Here is a 26,480-nt window from a genome sequence, read left to right as displayed (position 1 = left end):
CCCTGCCACTCAACCGGGCCTTGGGTTCCATGGGCCAGAATTCACCTCCATCCCACACAGACCAGCCGTCTCCCCTCGTTGTTGTAAAACTGACTTCAGAGATACTGAGTCATGAGACTAAGGTTAGAGACAAAGTTATTTAGGCTAAAGAAGTTGATTCCCACATTTTTTATCACCACCCGCTTGCTTCCCTTTCCGATCTGGGTCCCGTCCATCCATTCCCTCACCCAGCATCATTCCCCAGGGCAGGTTGAGAGGCAGAGCCCCTTGCAAGCCATATGCATGTGATCTATAGGCACAAAAGCTGTAGGGAGCACAAATGAGCTAGAGACAGTCACTCGTGCATGCACGCACACTCCCTACCGCTGCCTGTTCGGGGCTTTGAATTGTTGTCTGTTAATACATTATTCACCTGGGCAGGAACCTGAAGTGGTATGTCTCATCTTTAATTGAAACTAATGCCTTGAAGTTACTTACCAGATAAGATTTAAATGTACACAGTTCTCTTTGGTTTGAGCTCAATTAGTCCCTAACACCAGAAATGAACTGGAAAGGAGAAATCCAGAACACGACTGGCAAGGTCCACTTGGGGGCTGGACTACACGGTGCAGTCATTAGGGCAAAGTTTTTCAGAAGTCACTAGTGATTTTGGGTACATCCATTTTGGGGTATTTGTCTGGAGACACTGTAAAATGGGCCTGATATTCAGAGGGTGGGTGCTTGGCACTTAAGATGCAGGCCCCTTTAAGGCTACTCAAGTTAAGCATCCAAAATGGCTAGTCACTTTTGAAAGTCTGGGCCAAGCCATGCTTTGCTAGCATTTTCCAGAAGGGTGTGAGGGTGTGTGTGGGGGCATTTCACGTTCTCAGAGCTGTGGTTCTCACTTCCCCCAGCCCCCTTCCCAAACTCTCCTTCTGTGGTTGGATCTACCATGCCTCAGCGGCCCCAGGCCATCCCATGCTACTCAGCGTGTGCCGGAGGCAGCAACAGCAACGAGGGAAAGAAATGAAATGAGGCGGACGGGGGAGGGAACAGCAGGGGTGAAATGATGAGGGCAGCTGTATACAGCGAAAAAAGGGGGGGAAAAATACTCTGCTAACCTCCAAATCCTGCAACATCAGGGCAGGCCAGCGGTGGGCATGCAGCAACAAAACATACAGAGAAATGTGAACTCAGATGCAAACGGAGAGCTCATCAGAATACAACAGAACAAAAAAACTGCCAGGGGAACCTCTGCAGCCAGTTTCAGCTGGGGCTGGCTGAAAGAACTCAGGAAATCACATTCTGATGACTGAGCACTCATGTCTCAGACAAGGTACATGCAGGGCTAATTGCAATCATCAGCGTTCGGGTTTATTCTTTGCAGCTGCTGTTGTCTGGCTCTCTCTATTGTCCAGGATGCATGCTCAAGGGAATATTTTTATTTTTTTTTTTTAAGGAATCAGTCTGAATTTAAAGGAACACTATGAAAATAAGCATTTTCTTTACTTGTGTTAGGTTTCAGAGTAACAGCCGTGTTAGTCTGTATTCGCAAAAAGAACAGGAGGACTTGTGGCACCTTAGAGACTAACCAATTTATTTGAGCATAAGCTTTCGTGACCTACATCCGATGAATTGAGCTGTAGCTCACGAAAGCTTATGCTCAAATAAATTGGTTAGTCTCTAAGGTGCCACAAGTCCTCCTTTTCTTTTTACTTGTGTTACTAACACAGTAAAAATGATCTAATCTAATACGTTTCCCCAGCGTTTATCCTGTGTCCCTATAAACTGTCAAACAACTCAGCTGGTGCAGTCAGTGAAGGGTTCCGCTGTATATACTTATAGCCAGAAATCAAAGAGTTAACACAATAAAAAGGGGAACAGAAAACTTCCAAGCCTGCAGCTCACTCCAGTCCTATGGGCCCAAGTAGGAGTCCTGTCTTCCTGAAGACATTCTCCCACCAGCCAGCTCACAGCCCATTCCAAAGAGCACCTGTACAAGGGCCAGGGAAAGCTGAGCTCAAGTTAACTCCTTGATTATCAGGAGGTGGCTCATGAGGAGCTATAGCTCAGTGGTTTGAGCATTGGCCTGCTAAACCCAGGGTTGTGAGCTCAATCCTTGAGGGGGCCATTTAGGGATCTGGGGCAAAAACTGGGGATTGGCCCTGCTTTGAGCAGGGGGTTGGACGAGATGACCTCCTGAGGTCCTTTCCAGCCCTGAGATTCTATGATTCAATGAAGTGCCACTGCAGATCACCCATCTGAACAACGAGACAGACTGGCCAAGGACACCACCCACACTAACACCACAGAGGAACGTTTACTGAAAAAGAAAGTTTGCCCCGATTCAGATTTCCAAGCAGAGGAGGTGGGGGACAAGCCTGGTGTCTTGAGGGGTACTAGTAGGGCTGCCAACAGTCCCTAATTACAAGGCACATCCCTCATTTCTTCACCTCTGACCAACAAGATGGGGAGTTGCTGAGTGATGCATAAAGTAGCATGAAATAACCCAGGCCAGCGGAGGTGAGTCCTGCTTAGTGTTGTTATTAATACTAATAATATTGGGAGGTGGGGCGGGGCAGGAGTGCTAAGAGAACGGTCCCTTATTTTTGAAATACAATGTTGGCAACCCCACTTGCTAGCCTATTTTGGAACAGGAGGGAGGAGCTGGTCTTACAGCGAAACTGGGACTGCCGGGTTGGATTCGTAGCTCTGCCAGGACCCAGATCCCATTGGTCAGTTTGAGAGATTGGTACAGCATGTCTTGGCCCTCTACGTTCCTCTTGGCAACGGTGAAGATGTTGCTGCCTTGAAGCTTGCTGCTAACAGCATCTGTGTGGACAGACAGACGGACACAGCTGAGTGGATATGGACAGGAGCACTGGAAATACTATGTCAACTGGATATCACCATGCAGTGTGCTGCAGGAATCAGCTGTTTCTGGTTAGAAGGCCTGGAACATACACACCTTGCTTAAAAGAGGTTTGAGATCCCAGATCAGTAAGAGTCTGTATGAAGTTTTTGAATTTAAAGCCAAGTATGTGACAAGCCGTTCCTCTCGTTTACCTGCCAAAACCCAAATTCAGGGTTCTATTTCTCTTAGCACATGGCACTAAGCTGCAAAAACAGCTGCTCCGCTCCCCCCGGCTTGTAAGCCAGCCTTCTCCCCCCCACATGTTTGTGACTCATAGGCAAATATACTGTCCAAGCAAATCCACAGCACTACTACATACATAAAAATATCCTCTGTATCATTCACTGCAGACTTATGGTGGAAGAAGCAGAGACTTTAGCAGGAGTCTGTTAAGGAACTGCTGGTGAAGATGAGCTCCCCTTGAAGCCAGCATCCTTATGCCATATACTGACTCAAAGGGAGGAGGCGGGCCTAGCTTAGCTGGGCCTCCCACAGACAGGGTCAATTCATTATTTCCTAGCACCCTGACAAGGGCTCCATTTAAACGCCACCTGGGGTTCGCGGCTTTTGTGACAGAGGCATGAGCCCCTAGGCAAATGCAAGGGCAGCTCATTTCAGGTAACTATTACTGAGCAGCAGTAGCATTTGCTCACTTCTGTCCCAAGCTGGATTGCAATAAACAGCTCAGAGGTGAAATAAAACGGTTACTCACTTCCTCCTAACTGTTGTTCTTGGAGATGTGCTGTTCACGTCCAGCCCACATTAGGTGTGCGCGCACTGTGTGTACGAGCGTCGGAAACTTTTCCCTTAGGGGCTCCCGTTGGGCCGGCGGGGCCCCCCCGAGTCGACCCGACCCCCTCCAGTTCCTTCTTGCCGGCGACTCCGACAGAAGGGAAGGAGGGTGGGTGGTGGAACGGACGTGAACCCCACATCTCGAAGAACAGTTACGAGAAAGTAAGTAACCGTTTTTAATTCTTCCAGTGCTTGTTCACGGCCCCATTCCACATTAGGTGAATCACAAGCTTACCTCTAGAGGAGGGGAGGAGTCACAGAACAACTGCTCGGAGGACCGCTCTGCCAACTGCTGCGTCCTCTCTGGCCTGCTGGTTGACTGTGTAGTGGGTCGTGTAGGTGTGTACCGAGGACCAGGTGGCTGCTCTGCAGATCTCCTGGATCAGGACCTGTGCCAGGAATGCCGTGGAAGTTGCCTGCGCCCTGGTCGAGTGGGCTGTGACTGCCGGGGCCGGAACACCTGCGAGCTCATAGCACGCCCGGATGCAGCTTGTAATCCGAGACGAAGACTGCTGCGCCTTTTAATGTCTCGGCCACAGCCACAAACAGCTGCGCGGATTTGCGAAAAGGCTCGGTGCGCTCACATCCAGGGTGTACAAGCTGCAATGACTTGTGTCCGTATGGGGTTTTGGGAAGAACACCGGCAGACAAATGTCCTGGCCCAAATGGAATTGGAAGACCACCTTAGGGAGGAACTTGGGGTGCGGCCGGAGCTGCACCTTGTCCTTGTGAATACCGTATACGGTGGCTCAGAGGTGAGGGCCCTCAGTTCGGACACCCTTCTGGCCGAGGTAACGGCAACCAGAAATGCCGCTTTCCAGGAAAGGTCCAGGAGGGAACAGGAAGCGAGGGGCTTGAAAGGGGGTCCCATGAGTTTAGAGAGGACCAGGTTAAGATTCCATGGAGGGACTGGTGGGTGGGAGTACGGGAACACCCTCTCCAACCCTTTAAGGAACCGTCCCACCATTGGGTGGGAAAACACCGAGTCTCCCGAGAACCCCGGATGGAAGGCGGAGATGGCTGCCAGGTGCACTCTGAGTGAGGACGGGGCTAGCCCTTGCTACTTGAGGTGCAGGAGGTACTCCAGGATGGCCTGCACCGGGGCCTGGCACGGCCCCACCTGTCGGGGTTCACACAGAGACGAGAACGTTCTTCATTTGGCCACATAGGCCGTCCTGGTAGAGGGCTTTCTACTGCCAAGCAGAATCTGCTGCACGGGAAGGGAGCGCTGGCTCTCCAGGGTGTTCAGCCACAGAGCCTCCACGTAGCCAGGTGCAGTGACTGTAGGTTGGGATGGACAAGCCGCCCGCCGTCCTGTGTAACGAGGCCCGGTATAGGGGTAGGACTACTGGGGCCTCCGCTGACAGCTCTAAGAATGACGTGTACCAGGGCTGGCGGGCCCAGGCTGGGGTGATGAGGATCACCGCCGCCCTATCCCTGTGCACCTTAAGTAGGACCTTGTGCACCTAGGGGAGTAGGGGGAAGGCATACATCAAGCCCCCTCTCCACGAGATCGCAAATGCGTCTGGGAGCGAGCCCGGGCTGTGACCCTGGAATGAGCAGAACCACGGGCACTGGGTGTTGGCCCTGATGGCAAACAGGTCTACCCGGGGAAACCCCCACCTGCAGAAGAGCAAAAGCATAATGTCCACCCTGAGCATCCACTCGTGCATGCAGTACGACCTGCTGAGGGAGTCCGCCAGCTCGTTTCGTACCCCTGGGAGATAGGACGCCTCTAGGTGAATTGCATGGGCTATGCAAAGGTCCCAGAGGAGGAGAGCCTCGTGACAGAGTGGTGAGGAACAAGCCCCGCCCTGTTTGTTTATATAAAACATGGCAGGAGTGTTGTCTGTCAGAACTGTCACGCTGTGACCAGAGTGGTGTGAAAGGTCTGGCAGGCGAGACGAACCACCCTGAGCTCCTTCACATTGATATGGAGCAACAGCTCTGCTCCAGACCACAACCCCTGTGTCATGAGGTCCCCCAGGTGAGCCCCCAATCCGTGGTCTGACGTGTCCGTCACCAGCATCAGGTCTGGTTGTGGGGTGGCAAAGGGGATGCCTTCACAAACCACAGGCTTGGACTGCCACCACAGCAGGGAGTCCAGCACGTCCCTTGGGGCTGTCACTACCAAGTCCAGGGGCGCCCTGCCTGGGCAGTACACCCGAGCGAGCCACACCTGCAGAGTCCTGAGTCTCAGTCTGGCCTGCCTGACCACGTGCGTGCATGCTGCCATGTGGCCCAGCAGCCGCAGGCAGCACCTGGCCATTGTCGTTGGAAACTGGCGCAGGGAGGTGACCGCTTGCTGGATAGCCCAGAATCGGGACACCGGAAGGCTTGCCCTGGCCTGCACCGCATCCAAGACCGCCCCTCTGAATTCCACTCTCTGCGTGGGGACGAGCGTGGACTTGGGGACATTGACCAGGAGCCCCAGCTCGTGGAACAACCTCAGGGCCACCTTCACATGGCCCCGCACTTCCGCCTCAGATCGGCCCACCAGGAGCCAGTCGTCAAGGTACGGGTATACCCGGATTCTCCGCCTCCGTAAGAAGGCCGCCACCACCGCCATGCACTTCGTGAACACCCTTGGGGCCGCAGCTAGACCGAACGGGAGAACTGCAAAGTGGTAATGTTCTCAGCCCATGGTGAAGCGTAGGAACCGCCAACGTGCTGCGTGGACGGCGATATGAAAGTATGAGTCCTTCATGTTGAGGGCAGCATACCAGTCTCCCGGATCCAGGGAAGGGATGATGGTGCCCAGAGAGACCATGCAGAACTGGGCCTTGACAAGGAAATTGTTGAGCCCGCGCAGGTCTAGGATGGGGCGAAGGCCCCCTGTGGCCTTGGGGATGAGGAAGTACCGGGAGTAGAACCCCTTCCCCCTTAGGCTGTGCGGCACCGCCTCTACCGGCGAGTGGACTTCCTTCTCTAGAGTGAGGGGGTCCCTGAAGAGGGACAGGAAAGGGGGGTGGGAGGGAGGCGAGTACCCGTTCCGCACCATACATAAGACCCAACGATCTGATGTAACGGTGGACCACACACGGGAGACGGACAGGTGGTTCAGGAAACAAAGGGACGGATCCAGTGACTGGTCTGGTACGCTGTCCTCAAGCGCACCTTCAAAAGCCTGGCTTAGTGCCCGGCTGGGGTTTGTGCTGGCCTTGGTTCTGGCCTGGCGCATTGTTGCGCCGTCGCCTCTTATCCCTGCCTTGCCTACAGTAAGGCTCATGCCTACGGCAAGGCTGGTACTGGCACTGAGTGGGATGCTGCAGCTTAAAGGGCTTCCTCTGGGTCGCCGGGGTGTGCATACCCAGCAACTTAAGCGTAGCTCGCGAGTCCTTTAGGCTGTGCAGCCTCGCGTCTATCTGGTCCGAGAAGAGTCTGGACCCTTCGAAGGGGAGGTCCTGGAGTGTATTCTGGACCTCGGGCGGCAGGCCTGACTCCTGGAGCCATGCCGAGCGCCTCATGACCACCCCGATTGTCCTAGCCACTGCGTCTGCCGAATCCAGGGAGGCCTGGAGAGAGGTCTTGGCTACTGCCTTGCCCTCGTCCACCAGGGCCGTGAACTCCTGTTGGGAACCTTGTGGGAGGCTGTCCTTAAACTTCCCCACCGCCACCCTGGATTTGAAATTGTGCCTGTAGAGGATGGCCTGCTGGTTCGCAATCCTCAACTGAAGGCCCCCCAAAGAGTACACCTTTCTACCAAAAAGGTCCAGGCGTTTCGCCTCCTCCGCCTCAGGGGCCGGGGCCTGCTGTCCATGGCGCTCCCTTTCGTTCACCGCCGAGACCAGCAGGGAGCATGGACTTGGGTGACAGAACAGGAACTCATAGCCCTTAGATGGGGCAAAGTATTTATGCTCCACACCTTTGGCTGTTGGAGGCCGGGGTCTGCCATATAATCTTATAGTTAGACTGAATGGTCTTAATGAGCAGGAGCGCTATTCTGGATGGACCTTTGGGGCTCAAAATGTCCACCATGGGGTTCTCCTGCTCAACCGTCTCCTCGGCCTGCAACCCCAAGTTTTGGGCAACCCTGCACAGCAATTCCTGGTGGGCTCGATGGTCTGTCGGCGGAGGAACGGACACCTCTGTACCCACCACTGCCTCATCGGGGGAAGATGAGGAGGTTAGCTGCTGCTCGACCCGCTCTGGTTGGTCCTCCTGCTCCCCTTCTTCCATGGGAAGGGCCTCTGGCTCAGGCCAGGGCGGGAGTCCCTTTTCCTAGGCTCGGTGCCGGTCTCTCTGGTTTATGCTGGGGGGATGCTGGAGGCCTGGATACTAGAGTCTCTGGCACCGTCTGGCATCGATGCGGGGACCGGGAACGCTGCACCGAGTAACTTGCCCTGGATGGGGCCCCTTGGCACTCCTGATAGGCCCAGGGGGTCCAGAAGGGCCAATGGCCCAGTGGCCCCCATTGGGGTTGCCAGCTCCCCTGAGGGTCCCTGCTGTCCGGGGCCCGGTGCAGGGAGCTAGAGTGACGCACGCACACCTATGGACGTGAACAAGCAATCGAAGCAGGAGCTCTGTATCCTGTTACCAAGTCTCTCAGCCACTCAGTCTCCTCTACCTTTTGTTTCTTAAAGGTCAGAACATTGTGCTGCACTGGGACAAGCAGCTGGGACAAACGGATTTGGTCTGCATTGGTTTTCCACCCTCTTGATTCCTACGGTCTCAAACCTGACATCTGACCCCAGGCAGAAAACAAGGACTAACAATCCCAGCCAGTCAAGGCAGCCACAGTTGCTTGGAAACAAGAGGAGAAGGAGGTGTGGGAGGAACTGAAATGAGAGGAGAATTGCTCTCTGATTACACAGCAGGAGTTTATCTGATCCAGAACTCTTCGACAGCACTACGGAGCAATTAACGGGCTCTGCTTTGGCAAGGGAAGGCCATTCAGGCACTAATGGGTCGCTAAGAAAGAGAACCTCAGCGGGCAGCAGGGATGAACTAAGATGGCAGGGACGTGTTTGCCCACAACCTCTCTGCAGGAAGGGGCGGCACTGGAGCATTCAATGAGCACCCTGGTTGGACAGGGCTCCATAGGCGCATTACAAAGCAGTGATCTACTCCACTGACTCTTAATCAAGTCAAGCCACCTCTGCTTGGCAGGACCTGCTGTCACTCCAGAGGAAATCAGAGCCAGAGGGTCGGGGTATTGGTGCTGCCTTTGAAAAGTGTTGCTTTTGGCGCTGCAGAGGTGGATTATTCCAGCCGAGAGGTTTCTACAGCCTGCAGACACTAGGCACAGCCCAAACCAACTCAACACTAAAATGAGTTCGGGCCCCGTTTTGAAAGAGCTGAACCACAGGAACTCACCTGCACTGAGAGGACAATCTTTGATGTGGAACTGGGCTTCATTCTCATTTGGAATGTCCTTCCAGGTGGCCAGGAACATCTGCCGCTCTGGAGGAGGAGACACAAGTAGGTAACCGGCGTGAACCCTGGGGGATTAGCCACCTCACTTGCACATCAACTCTGGACAAACAACTCTGCCCAAGCCTGTTAAAAACTGGCTCCCCTCCTTCCCACAGACACCCACAGGGAGCAGCCTCCAGCAATCTGTGGAAGGTGGTCAGCATCAGTACTTTATTCCCTTAGGACTTGTCTACATGGGGACACTTGGAAAATTAATCCAGATTAACTGAAGGTTGTAATTCAAAGTGGTTTAGCTAAACTGCGTTAAACCCCTGTGTGGGCACCCATTCAGAATAAAGTGGCTTTAATTAAACTAAACCAAATGAACTACCAAAGCATAGTCCAGCCCTGTTTAAAGTATTTAATTAGAAGAAAAATAGCAATGGATACAAGAAAAACATGACTGTATGATCAAGGCTTTGAACAATGGGGGCAGAACTGTACTGGAAAACAGCTAAATTTTGCACTGTTCTACTACAGACTTGCTGCAAAATTAAGCATGGTGGTAGTGTCTTGTGTAGACAGGTGTTCGTGCGCACATGTGTATATTTTTCATATATACGCACGCTAGCAAAAGTCGCATTCTAGAGGACTCCTAGAAGGGTCAGAATCAGATGAAAGTGGGGCTTGGCTCTAGTTATGCTCAGTAACGGTCTCCAGTCCTTTCCCAAGCCCTGCTGTGGAAAGCGGTGGAAGAGAAAAGCAGTGAGGACTAACAGCTTGATAAGGAGCAATTCAGCCCCCACTCCAGGCTTACTAAGGCAGAGGTTAACCCGGCTTTGATGTCTCCCATCCTGTTCATCAGAGCTCAGCCCTGCGGTGTGACATTCCCAGATTCATTCTCATTTCTCTTAAAAGGAGTTCCAAGAGTCATGAACTACAGGGCTAGAAATACCACACTGTAAGGATTCCATCTGAATAGGACACAGGATCATCCAAGGACCAACGGTGGAATTGCATCTATACAGGCAACATTTCTGAACTGCTTATGGGAGTTCTTATACTACCTCCCCTCTTCCATTTACTCACTCACCCACACCCTGTCTGGCTATCTCCGCCACCAATTCCAGGATAGAGAATCCCATCAACTCACCCATCTTCCCATCTTCCACAAAGAGGATGTGCAGTGGGTACAAGGTGCTGAAGTAGAACACATCAATGTTGTTCTTCACTGCAACCTGGTACCAAGGGGACAGAGGGTGTTAGCTTTTCTTCCTGATCTAGCCCAGGAAGGCAGTTCACAGGTGAAATCCGACATGACATGTACTGATGTATCTGATGCAAAGCACAGCGTCTAGTGGAATCAGCACAGGGCTGGGAACCAAGAACTCCTGAGTTCCAATCCCAGCCTTTAATCTCCTAGGCAAAGAGTTAAACTGGTCGCAATGTGCTCACAGTGGCTAAGTACTGCCAGCATTATTTAACTGAAGAGCAGAACAGTGATAAAACGAGAACAGCAGCCAGTCCCGAACCTACAATCTTACGCTCCACTGTAATTATCCTCCTCTTAGACCCCATTCCCACTCACTAGCTGGAGCAGAAAGATCAGTTGCGTCTCCTTCCTCAAGCCAAGCATAGGTACTGAGCTAGCACGCTGTGAAGCTGGGAGAGTGTATTCAGTGGCATCTCTTGGCCTAGCCATATGCTGAAAAGGGCTCCCTGTTCTGTAAGCAGAGAAACCAGGCCTGCGTCAGAGCTCGACACTGGACCAGAATGAGGTTTCCCTTTTCCCGGAGAAAGAGAGAAGGCATCAAGGAAATAGTGCATCTCTCCACGTCCCATCTCAATATTCTGGCATTATCCATTTCACCTCAGCTTCCCTTCCTGCTCCCCCAACTAAACTCCATCTGTAGAGTCCAGCTCCCCCAGAGGACTGGCCAGTCCCTACATGCACAGCTGCTGGTACGAGTTTCAGATTCTCCACTGTGGCTCTCCTTGCCCTTCCCATCCTCACTGTGCCATTTAGACTGGTCCACTAATGACACTTGTGTGCTTTCAGCTGCCTCCTCCATACAGCCTCACCTGGAGGTTGTTGAGAGGATCCATCTTCATGACAGAGCCAACTGTGTTCAGAGGGAGGGAGATCTCCACAGTCTGGTTGGGAGCAAGAGGGGCGTGGATCTGAAGAGGAGCAGCTGGCGCCAGGCCGAAGCTGTGGGGACACCCAAAGAGAGTAGGTGGGTTAGTGGAAAGAGAGAGGGAGCTGCTAGGATTTCTGTTGCTTGTTGTAAGTTTCCTGCCAGGTGGTGGGAGGATGCTAATGGCAGCATGTGTCAAATCTCCTTCCCTGGATGGTGGACACACCAACTTGTAAGTATTTCCACCTTGCTGATCTGGCAGTGTGGCAGATTGGCCTGCGCAATTCCAGCCTGTGATGTGCTCAGGGACACTAAACCACACCGATAGTCTGTCTGCTCCCACTCCGCAACTCCTTCCTTCCTCTCTCTGCCTATGCTGGGCACTCACGTGGCATCATTACCTCTCACACACGCTTCATTCAAATCCTCCTCCCAAACTATGGAGCAGCACGTTCAACGGCCACACACCAGATCATCCACAGTCAAAGCAGAGCATGGCATGTCTGACCATCACAGGTGGTTGATTCAAACCCGTTACATCTCAACCATGGTGGGTATGGGGCATTGGCAAGTATCCAAGCCTGGAGACCCTGCATCTTTATTTCTAGGCAACCTCATGCTGGATCTCAAATGGCCTCAGAATCTTACGTTTTGGGCCTTTATGATGCTAGTAGGGACAACTCCACAGCCCTCAGCCACCCCTGTGAGCTGGGGCTGGAGTGCCTTTCGCTCCTTTGAACACACAGGGAGCGCTATTCAGCTTAGCAGGAAGACACACGGTTAACGAGGAAGACCCGTTACCAGCAACGGGGGTGGAGGCCTCATTCAATCTCTGTTCTTAACTGAGGATCAGCCTCTTCAGTCAACTTCTTAGAGGCTCAGGTTTACTCATCACCATGGGCACTCAGGGAGAGAAGGATCATCACAGGAGGCTGTTCCTACCTTGATGGGACTACAGGACACCCTATCTTTATGTGGCCACCCCTGCCCTCTGGCTCCACAGCCACGTCCTTCTACTGCTTGTCCAGCCTGACCTTCTGCTGAGCACCAAGATGCCTCTGAGGGTTAGCTTCCCTCGAGGGTTGGACTCCCCCAGGCTATAAGGCAAGAGGAGCAGGGATAGCCCTAGAATGACTGAAGGGAAAACTCAGGCTCTGCTTCCCAGAGGTTGGTGGACACGTGGTCACTGGTTTTCCTTCCTGTCTAAAGGAACACTTCGTTCGTAACAAGCTGGGGCGTAGATCTACTCTGCCCTAGCCTACCGTGCTCTAAGTGTCCACATGGACCCTGTTGCAGCACACTAAAAGTCCCATTTTTCGTTTTGATCTGCTCCCACTTCAAAGCGGGGTAGATCAGAGCTCACCACAGACCTACTCCACTTTGAAACGTGAGTACACACCAAAGTGAACAACGGAGCCGTTAGTGCGCAGCAGCAGGCTAGTGCAGGGTAGATTTACACCCCCCACTCGCAGCGAATTATGTGTGTGTCTAGACAGGCCCACAGTAATTTTAGCACTGTCACTGCCCTTTGCCCGTTCCCTACACACATCCACCATTGCCTCCTACCCCAAGAGGACAGGCTGTAAAGTCACAGGTGCTGGTCAGCAGGAGATATGCCGTGTGCAGTGCACATGGCCCTTTCTCCCCCGACAGCATCCAGGGCACGTACCAGCACTTCTCTTGCCAGAGCTTGCCTAAGGTCTTTTCTGAGCCTAGATCTCATGAGCATATGGTTGGTTCAGCAACACCGATCTTCCAGAACTAGCAACAGACCCACCTGCCAGGCCAGGGGCTTATAGGTTATGCCACTGCCAAGTTCAATCAACTGTGCTCCCAAATGAATGCGCCAACAGGAGCTCTGGAGACAGCTCACCCCTTGCTTCCAACCATATCCCACACTGCCAAAGACAGCATCCCTCCCCAAGCTGAGCGGACCCCTGAGATCACCTGATGCATAGCGTGCTGCACTAGCAGCCCAGCAGGTATTTTACCTGTTACGGTTGAACTGGATGGCAAAGTCAGACATGACCTGCAAGGCCTTGTTAGTTAGTAAGAGATCCATGGAGATGGCGCCCACCTGGCGGCTGAATGTGCCAGAAATCTCCAGGCCCTTGGCCTTCATGGCTGGGAGCCAGACCTACATTATGTGAAGACAGAAGAAGATGATTTTGACCTTATCTGAAACACAAGGTGAACTGGCTATCATAGAGGAGCCAAACTGGACTTAGGAGTCCAGGTCTCAACAGCAGGAGCTCCTGACAGCACAGAGTCAGACAGTCTGCCTGTAAGTTATTTACCTGTAAAACATTTTACTGCTACAGGTAGGAAGTTAGGGATTTTAAAATCAAGACTCCCTGGCTCTCCTCCAGCTCACAAAGGCAGGGAACATACCAGACATGCGCGTGGCCTCACTGTGAAGAAACAGGCGCTTTCTAGACCATGGGTTGCAGGCCCTTTTCGTCACATCTTCCCAGTACACTGACTGGCTCTTGGAAGGAGTCATTAATGTGGGCCGGGGTGTGAATCCCTGCAAGGGACTGCAGGTGAGAACACAGGCAAGCTCACTAGTGCTGCCTCTATGCACAGATAGGCTCAGGTTTCTAGGGACGAAGGTCTCTCTGGGATCAGCCCTCATTCTCTCCTTCACTCTGAGGCCTAACAAGTGGCAGCCCCTCCTCAAAGGGGGACCATCCCACCACCAGCAGTCCTAGGGCAGGGAGGCGCCCTGTTAATAGACTTACCCACCTGGACACAGAGAGGATATCTAAGACACATTAAACGTATGTGTCACCCTTGAAAATCCTCCATGTGTCACTAGGCAGGACATGACGCTCCACAATTTCACCTGAGGATTTACACTTCACCACCTTCCTGGGGCATCCCCAAATTCTACCAGCTTGGGGCAGCTTAAAGCTTGCCCATGGATCCCCACCCCATGTTGATCTTTAACAGCAGCAGTCCATACGGCCTGGCAATGTTAGAGCCCAGATAGCTAGAGCCAAAGCCTTGGGTGGGAGGTCAGTATAGGCAGGGCCACTCACAGTTTTGGGTGCCACATGGGATCCTGACAGTGTGCCCACGCCACCGGCCAGATCAAAGAGGTCTCCCAAGCCACTGCTGGGGGGCGGCCCGAGGTTTGCAGGCATCACCGTGCTGGGAGCTGTAAAGGTAGTACCACTCATCTGTATGAAGCAAGGAAGCCAGTTACTCTGGGTACCATGAAAGAAACGAGAGAACAAAAAGGAAGGTGCAAAATGCGACAGACTGGTAAACATGGAAGATGCACACTCACTGCAGGACTGCCTCCTACATCGCTTCTCAGCTGCAAAGAGACAAGAAACAGGAACATCACTGAGAGCAGTGGCAGGTGAATAAAAAGCAGGCCAGATGGGGGATCTCCAGCACACACAGCCATGACCCATTTTACCAACGGCTCTTTAAAAAGCACTGGACAAAGGGTGGGGTCAGGAACTGTTCCAAGACCGCTTAGCAGGCCCTGTGGCTTCGAGGCACTGGGACGCATCTGTTATTTCACTGTGCTTCAGATCTTCTCTTTTTCCCCAGCATCTAACAAGCTAAGCATCATACACATCAACTGAGAGCAGACACAAGGATGGAGACAGCCTGAGAGACTGATAGTTTAGAAGAGATGCGGAGTTCACCGACACTACTTATAGAACAAAGTTCCTCTCTCCTCTGCCGTCTTGGAGGTGGGGTACTGGGGGCCGGCGCAGGTGGGAGCCCAGTGGGAGCCCCAAAGGGTCTAAGATGGTTGGATACAATTTGAGTGGGACAGCACTATATGAAACATGGGTCTGATGGCCTTGCACCAAACTGATGGCATTTCTTCACACCCCACTCTAGGCACGATAGTAGGTTCACAAACTCCAGCTGTTCCTTCTATGCTACAGTGACAGGGAGCAGGGATGGGTGAGGGGAGGACACGGGAGGTTGGCTAGATATATTCCAGAGAGCTAGTAAAAAGGGCTGATCCATACCCCTTCAGACTCGTCCCCCATCTCCAAGCAGAAGCAGGCAAGGTGAAGAGAAGAGCCAGCCACATGCACAGAGACACAAGCCAGGAGAGAAGAGAGACAGACAAACAGGGAGACAAGAGAAGGGGAGGGAGGGAAGGAACAGAAATTAGTCCAACTTCATTGCCACTCAGTACGTCCGACTGGCATTAGTATTCAGAGGGCCACAAACACTGGAGTCAACAGGTGCCCAGAGAGCCCCTACCCCAGGACACGAACAGAGGCAGGGAGGTGCCGTGTTGGCTGGTGCTTTTTAGCTTTGGAACCCGCATCTTGGACGACACCACAGGTTCCTGCCAGCTTAGAGCACCTACGAGCAGAGCCCTCCTCTGGTGTGTCTACACGGATACCCTACTTTGCTGACGCCAGCCCAGGAACCTGAGCAAACAGTTCTGACTTGTTACTTGGGCCACATCTATACCCCTTTCCAGGACCCCTAGCAGACCACCAGTTATTTCTCTGGTTACTGATTTTTTCAGCTCACAAACAAGCTACTACAAACCTTCTGGGACCTTCCTCCCACGTCAGGGAGGGACTACCATGGCACCTGATTGCTAGTGACAGAATGAAGAGGTGAGCAGCCCCTACGCCAGACCAGTAACAGGCCTATAGTTCAGAGGAAACTCTGGAATCCAGCCGCTTTTCATGACAAGGCAGCATTCCATTTTGACATCAGCCTGGCTCTCCAACAACTCCCAAGCATCTCGTGCTGGGTGCCCTGCCAACATACTGACTGCCTAGGTCAGCGATTTCCAGCCTTGCTGGGAAAGTGTGCCCGTAATGGGAAGCCAGACCATGCTGTGTCCACTGCTTCCCATTAAGCTGTGTGTGCTCGAAGTCCAAATGCCAGCCTCAAGATGGTAAGAACCTAGGCTAGAGCACATACAACTGGAATGGAAGGTATGCACTACGTGGGCCTGGATTCACCATTAAGGTTATGATGGGAGCCTAGTGCACCATTAGCAGGATGCTCCATAGCGGTCTAGGTTATTAACACAGCCAGACAACAGATGAGCACAGCTGTCAGCGAGGGACATACCTGGATTCACAACAAACGCACTGTCTATTAGAAATCAAGCATGCAGACCCATGACCTACCAAGCTGTCCAAGCCACCTCCAAGAAGATCCACAGCCCCCATCTGCACAGAGGATGTAGCAACAGGAGGTCCGCTCACTGGGGGGCCCAGGTCAAGGTTCAGAAGGTCACCAAGGAGGTCACCCTGAGTTGGGATGACAGCTGGTTGTTCTGAAGGTGGGGCTCCTGATGGGGCTGCGTCAGGGCTCTCTGCACTTTCACTCCTGCAGAGGGAGTTAGAGAAGGTGAAACATGTGACACCATAGGGAGATCTGGGTGACCTAACAGAGACATCGGGCCTCACTGTAGAAGGAATATATTTCATTCCAACGGGCCAGGGCAAGGAATATTGAGAGACATTCTCTCCCAGCCAGAGCCAACCCAAGACAGAGGGCCAATATTTCAGCATTATTACACCGATCAGAGAGAGACTTGTCTTCCACTCGCAAGTGTACCCTGAACACTGGATCTAAAGGGGGCCACTTACTTCAATCTATGCTGACTTACTACTGCAAGGGGAATCTCTCCCCAGTGGAGAGACATAAGCCATGCACCAGAAGCCAACACCAGACGGCACCTCAAAGATCTTCAGTTCAACGCCGAGATCATCAGTGGCCTCTGCAGACCCTGCAAGGGGCTCATGTACTGCTGAGAACATAGAGGGGTAACTTGGCCCCATGGCAAAGCCCACCATTGGGGGGGTGGGGGGGGCGGGGGGCGGGGCCTGAGTGTGGCTCAGCACTGCTCAGCCTAATTGAACAAGTGCTGGCAGTTTCCAGGCAGAGCCTGCAGGGTCAGATACAGTCAACAGACGGAACAGAAAGAGGCGGCTAGCTGCAGCTAGAGAGATGGCAGGTACTCACGACCCTGTCCGCGGAGGCAAGCTCTTGTGCACAATGCCTCTGCTCCCCTCCACGAAGGCACTGGGAGGCTTATGATAGACAGAGGCCAGCGTGCCAATGTAACAGATCAGCTCATCCAGCAGGGTCGGCTCAATCAGATCCGTCTCCTCGGAGATGAGGGGCTTCTCTGCCAGCACCACTTCCTTGGCAGCTACAGGATCAGTGGAGAGCAAACGCCAGTAGATGTAGCCACGGTCCCGCAGGTCGGGATTATCAGAGTCCTTTGGGAAATGCAGCAATTAAAACAATTCATGCGCTGGCCGAATCTAGCCGGGGAAGAGGATACAGACTACTACTCGCTGGCCTAGGAAGCAGCATTAATAATGTCCCTCCAGGGCAGAGGCCAACTGCCCCGACATAAATCCTGCTGCAGGCATTTGGTCAGGGAATGGGGGCAGAATAGAAAATACGATCAACTCTGCTGTGCCTGCCAGTTGTACACATGCTGCAGGGTGTAAGCGTTTTGGTGCGTGTTCTTTAGTGGGGAAACGACACGGGATAGAGAAAGACAGGCAGCTCTCCTCCCTGTTCTTAAGTCTGGTCGCAAGCAGTTTTGTGGTAAGGCTGCAACAGAGAGCAAAATGGGCTCAAGAGGAGATCAAAACTGAGAATTACTGGAAAGCTTTGAAAGGTTTAATTAGTGACGTATTTAGCACAAATTATAATCTCCAAAGAATTTAATTGCATGTAGAGAGGTTTCTAAGCTATCCCCATCATACACGTAAAACTAGCCAAGAAAACCCTGCGTCTGTTTCCATAAAGCCCTTCCAACTAACATGATTAGGGCCCTACCAAATTCACAGCCATGAAGAACACGGCACAGACCGTGAAATTTGGTCTTTTGTGTGCTTTTACCTTGTACTATACAGATTTCATGGGGGAGACCAGCATTTCGCAAATTGGAGGTCCTGACCCAAAAGGGAGTTGCAGGGGGGTCACCAGGTTATTTTAGGGGGAGTCACGGTATTGCCACCCTTACTTCTGCACTGCCGTCAGGACTGGCTGGCTAGAGAGCAGAGGCTGTTGGCCGGGCACCCTCCTCTGGAAGCAATGCACTGCACAGAAGGAAGGGTGGCAATCCCAGACCAGGCCACGCTTCCTTCGGCCCTGCTGCCTGCAGGGCTGGGCGGCCGGAGAGCGGTGGCTGCTGACTGAGGGCCCAGCTGTGCAGGCAGCAGCGCAGAAGGAAGGGTGGCAATCCCAGACCAGGCCAGGCTTCCTTCGGCCCTGCTGCCTGCAGGGCTGGGCGGCCAGAGAGCAGTGGCTGCTGACTGAGGGCCCAGCTCCGCAGGCAGCAGCGCAGAAGGAAGGGTGGCAATCCCAGACCAGGCCACGCTTCCTTCGGCCCTGCTGCCTGCAGGGCTGGGCGGCCGGAGAGCGGTGGCTGCTGACTGAGGGCCCAGCTCTGCAGGCAGCAGCGCAGAAGGAAGGGTGGCAATCCCAGACCAGGCCACGCTTCCTTCGGCCCTGCTGCTGGCGGCAGCTCTGTCTTCAGAGCGGGGCTCCCGGCCAGCAGCCGCTGCTCCCCGGCTCCGAAGGCAGCGCTGCCGCCTGCAGCAGTAAGGGTAGCAGTACCGCACACACCCCCTTACAATAACCTCATGACCCCCCCCACTCCTTTTTGGGTCCGGACCCCCGCAATTACAACACCATGAAATTTCAGATTCAAATAACTGAAATCATGAAATTTATGGTTTTTAAAATCATATGACTGTGAAATTGACCAAAATGGACCTTGAATTTGGTAAGGCCCTAAACATGGATCCATGTTTAAACATTTCTACTGCAGTAGCACCTAAAGGCAACAATCAGACTCTAACATCTAGCACAGTGGGGTCCAAGCACACAGTAAGTGACAGTCTACGCTGGCAAGCATGCGGCAAGGGACTGAGTGAGCGTCCCCCTCTGGGAGTCAGTGCACTTTACTGCTGCCCCTGGATTGTTGCTGAACATTTCATAGCAGTTATCACACCAGTCTTCCCTTTAATTCCACTGATTCCCTGTGAAGGACAAGCCCTGGCTCTGCCTCTCCTGCTGGAAGGAGCACTTCATCCTCTGAAAAATGAAGAGACTCAACGAGGTGAAAAGGCAAATGTGTGCTGCTCACACTAGCTCTCCTCCAGTAATCCTACCATGATTCAGAACAATGCTCTAGTCTCCGTCTCTCAGAAGGTCATTGAGCATGAAGCTCCTATTGGGGCAGTCTGATCAAAGGGTTTACAGCGTCAGAGCCGACATCAATAGGCTCAACTCAGTGAGAAAATAAGGGATTGATGTTTTCTTTGTGGGGGTGTAGAACAGAAGAGCGGTCCTCGGAGGGTAAAAACAACAAATACTGAGGTGCAATTAAGATTACTATTATTATTAATAAGGTGCAATATTAAGATTCATTGTGCTAGCACCACCCCATGTAAATTCATTACCGCTACCTCACAGCCATGCCCAGTGGTTCTTCAGTACCGTCCAAAAATCCACCCCCCTCAAAGGCCAAGGCCTACTGCTGGAGGGATTTTATAGTCCAGGCAGCCCTGGGAAGTAGGACTGTAATTGGCAGCCTAGAGATCTCCCACTATATTGGCACCAGGACAAGTTTGATCAAATGTAGCTGTGTGGTAATCACACGGTTGTTCCATTGCTTTCAAGAGTCCAGAGACCTGTCAGCAGACCTGCTCTCTAGAATAATCTGTACTATCATCATCTGGTTCTGGAGCATAGGTAAATGGCTGGGGATTCCCTTTATCTAGTCATCCCACTATTGCCCCTCTCTATTCTGTAACAGGATAGCCCAGGCTGTTCCCCATTCTGACACAGCAAGCCCCACAATCTCCATAAACGTGGGTCCGAAAGCATTGCTGGCTTTAGAGGTGGTGGGCAAACCCCAGAAAGCGAAGTGCCCCTTTCTCATGGTCAAGAGCTTGTTACACACCTGAGTAGCCAGGCTCAGCACCTGCTGCACCAGCTCCTGGGTCTCAGTGGGCTTCTTTAGGAAGAGCTTCACAATGGCAGTCAGCAGCTGCAGCTGGACCTGCACAGTGCAGGCAAGAGAGAGTTAGGAAGCAGGCAGACCATGGGTGGCATGTGCACATCTAAATGTCAAGTACGTGCACCCCACCAGCAAATGCAACTCCCATCATGCACGGATACAAGCCTGCACCAGTTGAAAATTCTAACGCAGGGTCATCAGCCAACAGACCAACAAGACCGTCATAGGCCAGACAGGCAGCCTCCTTAAACCACTCACTCCTATTTAAACCTGCTAAGGCTCACAATCTCAGAGGGTTCAATCACAGGTTATTAGGTTCAATGGGAGAACGACTGGGGTGAAATTCTAGAATCAGTGTATGCAGGAGGTCAAGTTGGATGAGCTGAACTGTCTCTCCTGGCTTTAAAAAAGAAAACCTATGAGTCACACCCACATGAGGATGGTCAATTTCCCTCTTCCCCTTGATCTAAATGTTATGGAATATAAAGTTTATTTGGATATTTTATGTTTATTTATAAGCTTTTCTCCAGGCCCCTTCCCCCATGTCAGTTCCAGAGCATTTTATAAACATGAACAGGCTTATCCCGCCTTTTGAGAGTGTTGTGGGGAAGTATTACCCCCATTTTACAGATGGGAAACTGAGGCACGGGGGAACTAAGTGATTTACCCAAGGTCACACAGGAAGTCAGTGGCAGGAATAGAATCCACATCTCCCAGGCCCAGTTCATTGTCTTAATCCCAAAACAATCCTAGGGTTAGGGCAGCCTCACAAGCTCACTCCCTGCCTCCTCTAGGCTAGGGGCAGAACCTAGAGCTACACCCAGTGTTTCAGTGGTTTTGCCTCGACCTTAGTTTACCACAGCAGAAGTGGCTGTGGGCATGTCCTGATCTGAGAACTGACTGAGATCCCATTGCCTGGGGACAAGGTGCAGAAGCAGTGCTCAAGAGCATCCCATGGGGTGAAAGTGTTTAGGGAAATGAAAAAGTAATTACACTGCTCAGCTCAACCGCCCAGCACAGCACACAAGCTAAAAATACATCTTTGCTTACTGAGTAAGTCTCCTGTAAATGAGCAGCACAGACATTCACACAGGGACCCTGCACAGAACTCTGGAGTCAGTTCACAAGTTAATGGATAACTGAAACACAGCACAGTCTCAGGTGACACAGGCATAGCTCTGGAGATCAGAGTCCTCAGTTCATCCAGAGAACAGGAACAGCATGAGCGGCAGCAAGGAAAGCTTTCCCCATGCTGGCCCTGCAAACCTCATCTTGGGGGCATAGATCTTTGGGGAAAGGATAGCTCAAGATCCAGGTCCCTTTGTAAAGGTTAAGCAGTGACCTAGAGACAAGCTCTGTGACCCATGATCAGTACTTCGAGCCATCCTTCCCCCCAGCCCTGTCCGTCTGACTTTCCAGCTCCATCCCATCACCTGGGTGCTCTCGTCATGGAAGCCCTCCAGAAAGCTCTCCAGTAGCTCATCTGCGTTGTCAATTCGCTCAGCATATTCTCCCACAATCCAAATCATGGCAGCCCGGGCCTCGGGCTCATCGAGGGAGTCCAGATTCTCACACAGGGTGGCAATCACGCTCTCGTACCTTCACAACAGTGTAGACAGAGTTAAGCAGCTCATGGGGAACCAGACAAATCCAACCATCCCTGGAGGAGTTTCTTTGTGGTGCGTGAACTGGCATGTTGTGCACAATGGTGGTAAGTAGTGAGGTGATGTCATATACCCCCCACCCCCTGAAAGGCTACTCTCAAGTTCAGGGCGGTTTTCCAGTCGAGATGAGATTACGGGAAGTCTGAGCTACAGTGAACGAATGCCCCAAGCATGATCTTATCTTGATAAGAGTTAAGATTGTTCCTTCTAGCATGACTGTAACACACCCTGCAACTACACACAGTGTCTCAGAGCATGCAGTCTGAGTCTTCCCACTAGGTTCAGCGCAACTGAGACTCAGTCAGGTCTATTCCATTGGGTCACGGCCAGCGGGGGCCTAGGGATTTATTTGGGGGTGGGGGAAGAGGAGAGTTACTACAGGCCCTTGCTGCTGGGTTTTAGATCCTTGAAGCTACTGGTGAGTGAATGAAAAAGAAAGGAAGGGAGGTTGGGACCATGGAGAAGGGGATGGTGGAGTGTGAACAGGAGAGGTTGTGAGGAGAGTCAGATATTGCGAAAGCAACATTTTTGCTTTAGATCAACTGAAACCAAAGAATCCAGGAAGCCCTTTGTAGGACTCACGTTAGCCCATCAGAAGGGAGGTTCCCTTAGCTCAGCTCCCCTTGTCTCCCTTTGTTTGACTGTACTTGGAGACGGTACAGTCAAACAAAAGCCGGGAGATTCCAAGGGCTCCAACACGTGCATTCTCCTGCAAATGCTTCTCCAGCTCTTGGCTCTTACCGCTGCCTTTGGGGAGTCTCTGCTATGCTCTGTTCAGAGACAGCATCTAGGGACAGATCCTTCATTATTAGCAGCAGTCTGTGCCCATTGCTCTTGCCTTTGACAAAATCAGAAATTGTATAGTGCGAGTCTGCAGCGTGCACAAGGGCTGGCTCTACTTCAGCCATGTCATCGCTTTTTCAGAGAGTATAGGCCTGGATCCTCTAGCCTCTCTATATAATTAAGTCATAAGCAACTCATCCTGATCACCCTCTGCTATCTTCTCCAGCTCAGTGGCAGCTGTGACATTACGTCCCAAATTCTTCACAGAAATATTATGATATGAATATGGCATAACTAAGATATGTTTTGTGCAAGATGGGCTGGAAACCTATCATTAGAAAGGTTATGATTTACTGAATGTGATTAACTGAATGTGATTATCCAATTTGTACGCACATATCATTTCTGTATCTGGAATTAGAAATATTGACTAAGTAGTAATTACAACTGTGTTTTCACCTGGGGAGTGCCCAGACAGTATGCAAACAGCCTGGATGGATATTAGGAAGGACAATAAGGCTTTGAAGATACTAATCTCCCTCCTTCCTGAGAAGTTTCCTGGGATGCTGCTTTGATACTGCAGGGTCATGTGATCATATCACCTGGTACAGGATATAATCTTAAATTGCTGGTATTTTTCCACAGGATGGGAAATAAAGGATTCCTGCCATATGCAAATCCTATTTAAGGCTGGGGAGTGAGTTAATCTGGACTCTTCTCCACTGTCTCCCCGCCCAAGAAGGAAGACTGCTGAAAACACCTGAAGAAACAAAGGAACTAAGCTGGGGGAGGCAGGGGCTGAGCCCAGGCGAGAAAGGGCAGCCTGTGAAAGGAATCCCTGGAGAGTTAAGCTGCACGCGGTGCAGTTTACCTTCAAGAAACTCTGCAACCTGCTTGAAACAACATTTAGGGTGAGAAATTATTCTTTGTAGCCAGTATTCCTTAGTCTATTAAGCTTAGCTTGCATGTTTTGTTTTATTTGCTCAGTAATCTGCTTTGATCTGTTTGCTATCCCTTATAATCACTTTAAATTTACCTTTTGTAGTTAAACTTATTTTTTGTCTATTCCAAAATCCAGTTTGTATAATTCATGACTGGGGGAGGAGGGTCAAAGAGCTGTGCACATCTTCCTCCACATTGAGGGAGGGGGAGAATTTTATGAGCTTATGTTGTATAAATCTCTGTACCATACAAGACAATATAATTTTGGGTTTACAATCCAGAGGGGGTGTGCACCAAAGTGTCCCCTGTCCTCCCACACAGAGCTGATTGCAGACTGTGTGTGATTCTACAGCTGGGCGTGTCCCTACCTGTGTGTGTGCTGGAAGGGGGCTTCCGAGCCGGTCACAGCAGCACAGAATAAGGGTAACCCAGGCTGGTGGGACAGGCGGGCTCAGTGGGACCCCAGCACATCAGGTGGCACCCCAAACGGGGGGAGGGGGAGCGTCCAACCCATCACGGCAGTCTTTAGCTGACAATTACTGCCAGAGATGCCATTATTTCCTGTTTGTGACAGTCCCCTCCCTGCTATGCCGAGATACAAGAAGGAAGAGGACTTCAGCACATTACAATGCAACAAGGAGCCTAGCTCTCCCTCCTGCCAAGGGCCCTTCACTAAAGACGCTGCTCATTCGAGAATCCTGTCTCATTCAGCCCTACTGTTCTCTCCATCTATGGATGTTGTCACACACTAGCATACTAGAGAAGCTGAGTCATGAGGAGAGAGGTTAGAGCCAGTTGAATATGCTAATGCATGGATCCAAAAAAATCACTTTAAACTTCTTGCCTGGTTATCTGATCTCTCTTCTGGGGCTTCATCCCATCTTTGGATCTTGAGGCTCAGAGCCGTGGCTGGCCTTCCTGTACCCCAACTTTATTCTCACAAAAGACACCACCCCTGTTTCATGTACAGTCCAGCTCAGACCAGGGATTCAGGCACAAAGACTGTCAGCCTCACAGATAACTGACAGCCTTCCATGTCTTAGTGTGTTGCAAATCCCAGACTTCATGCGGCCTCCCTCACGTCACTGGGAATAACTGTATGGCTGGCACACAAGGAGTTTGCATTGGCTCCAATTTCACAAAGGACTTAAGCACATGCTTAAGTCACATGGAAGTCAATGGAACTTAAGCATGCGCTTAGCTGCTTTCCTAAATAGGGTCTTAAAAAAGGGGGCGGGTGCAGAAAGATTTCCCCAGAACATGACCTCCCTTCGATCAAGCCCTTGAAAGGCTTGCTAGACTGAGCAGCAAAGCAAGCTAGCAAGCCTGGCCCAGTGAGCAGTTGCTCAGGCTCACTGGAGCAGCACACAGAGGAGCGGTCAGCAGGTGGTGCTCACGTACTTGTTCGGGTACTTGCGGAAGATGTCCTTGATAACCACAATGGCTTCTTGCACCACATAGTTGACTTTGGTCTGGATTAGGTCGAGCAGCGTGCTGACGCAGCGCTCCGCTGATTGCTGTTCAGAGAAGAGAGGGACATGGTCAATCAGCAGCAGCGGAGAACAGAGAGAACTGACAGCCCCACCAGGGGGGTCCCACTGCATTTGGTGCATCCCTGGAGATGGAGTGAGAGTGGTACCAGCAGCAAGGCAGAATTTTTGGGCACTGAAAGCAGAGGCACCTGTATCCCCTCCAACAGCTCCTGTACACACTAGAGGGATGCACACCTCAGCTTGTTTCCACGGAGCTCTTCACACATACCAGGAGCTCCTTGTAGCCTCCATCCACTCTACAAGCTCACTGGAGGTCACCCTCCCATCCCCCCTCTCGCAAAAACTCCCTGCAACTCCCCCCACCACGCTCCCGACAGCCAGGGGCTCTTATGCTCCCCATTTCCTCCTCCTTCCCCAAGAGAGGCTGTGTGCTCTCTTAATTACCCTTTTCCCCCATACCATTGCCCCCCATTCACTCCCTCGGCAGGGATTCTGTGTGCCCCCATTTCTCCCCTACACTCATACCAGGGGTCAGCACTGTTCCTCCCATGCCAGAGTCTCTGCTCCCCACATTTCTCCTCACTTCCAAGTTTCCACTTTTCCCCTCCCACACGGTCCTCATTTCTCCCTCCCCAATTCTCCACTCCAGGTCTCTGCTTCCCTCCCCATACTTCTGTGACACTCAGTACTCCCATATTCACCAGAATGATATAATTATGAGGCAACTGTGATATAATTGTGATGTATCTTATACAAAATATGTCATGTGAGGCATCAGTGGAAAAAGTTATGGTTTGCTCAATAGGATTATCCCATTTGTATGCACATATTTTTGTATCTGGAGTAATGAATATTGACTATGCATCTGTATTTCAAAGGTGCTTGCTCCTGGATAACTCCCACAAGTTACTTTACATCTAGTTTAACCAGCACATTGTAAACAGACTATTCAAGGTAACGGCCTATCAACAAAAACAATGGGCCATGGAAAAATGCTGGAATTAAGGGTGTTGGGAGTACTACCACACCCCCTGGCTTGAAGTGGTTTCCATTATATAAAGGGTTTACAGTTTGGTTCAATAGCTCTCAGCACCCTCACTATAAGAAAAGGAGGACTTGTGGCACCTTGGAGACTAACCAATTTGAGCATTAGTCTCTAAGGTGCCACAAGTACTCCTTCTCTTTTTGTGAATACAGACTAACACGGCTGTTACTCTGAAACCACCCTCACTAAACACACCATGGCCCCTTTGATCAACAAACAACTATAAAAATTGTTCCAGCACCCCCTGAGGCCATCGGGAAAGCTTATCCTCATCTGATGGGCGTTCCTGTGGACACTTCAATGAGTATAGGAGTAATGGCTGCTATGACTAATTGAAGCATACAAGGGCACGTGACTAGATCATGTGATATTGGACTCCA

At 51.6% G+C, this 26,480-nt stretch overlaps 1 protein-coding gene and 1 non-coding gene across 5 annotated transcripts in view; both read right to left on the bottom strand.

The window, feature by feature from the left end:
* The window catches only part of AP1B1 (adaptor related protein complex 1 subunit beta 1), an 83,173-nt gene that overhangs the window by 6,427 nt on the left and 50,266 nt on the right, over window positions 1–26,480 (bottom strand). Inside the window, exons 10-22 of one of the 4 annotated variants that reach the window (XM_077835407.1) lie at window positions 24,964–25,079; window positions 21,607–21,772; window positions 20,117–20,215; window positions 17,152–17,411; window positions 16,311–16,512; window positions 15,177–15,197; window positions 14,471–14,500; window positions 14,220–14,360; window positions 13,170–13,315; window positions 11,123–11,252; window positions 10,194–10,278; window positions 9,002–9,088; window positions 2,657–2,811 (exon numbers count right to left, since the gene is read on the bottom strand). In XM_077835407.1, coding sequence (XP_077691533.1) covers window positions 2,657–2,811; window positions 9,002–9,088; window positions 10,194–10,278; window positions 11,123–11,252; window positions 13,170–13,315; window positions 14,220–14,360; window positions 14,471–14,500; window positions 15,177–15,197; window positions 16,311–16,512; window positions 17,152–17,411; window positions 20,117–20,215; window positions 21,607–21,772; window positions 24,964–25,079 — 1,638 coding nt within the window. The remainder of the gene's footprint in view (window positions 1–2,656; window positions 2,812–9,001; window positions 9,089–10,193; window positions 10,279–11,122; window positions 11,253–13,169; window positions 13,316–14,219; window positions 14,361–14,470; window positions 14,501–15,176; window positions 15,198–16,310; window positions 16,513–17,151; window positions 17,412–20,116; window positions 20,216–21,606; window positions 21,773–24,963; window positions 25,080–26,480) is intronic. The other 3 variants (XM_077835410.1, XM_077835408.1, XM_077835409.1) reach the window with 3 other exon arrangements.
* LOC144275911 (small nucleolar RNA SNORD125) lies at window positions 12,022–12,121 on the bottom strand. The gene has a single exon (XR_013348142.1). It is a non-coding gene; the product is annotated as a small nucleolar RNA SNORD125 (small nucleolar RNA).

This window comes from Eretmochelys imbricata, chromosome 15 (assembly GCF_965152235.1).
Source record: "Eretmochelys imbricata isolate rEreImb1 chromosome 15, rEreImb1.hap1, whole genome shotgun sequence".
NCBI lineage: Eukaryota > Metazoa > Chordata > Testudines > Cheloniidae > Eretmochelys > Eretmochelys imbricata.
The sequence above is the reverse complement of the archived record's forward strand: the minus strand, read 5'-3'. Positions and strand labels throughout refer to the sequence as shown.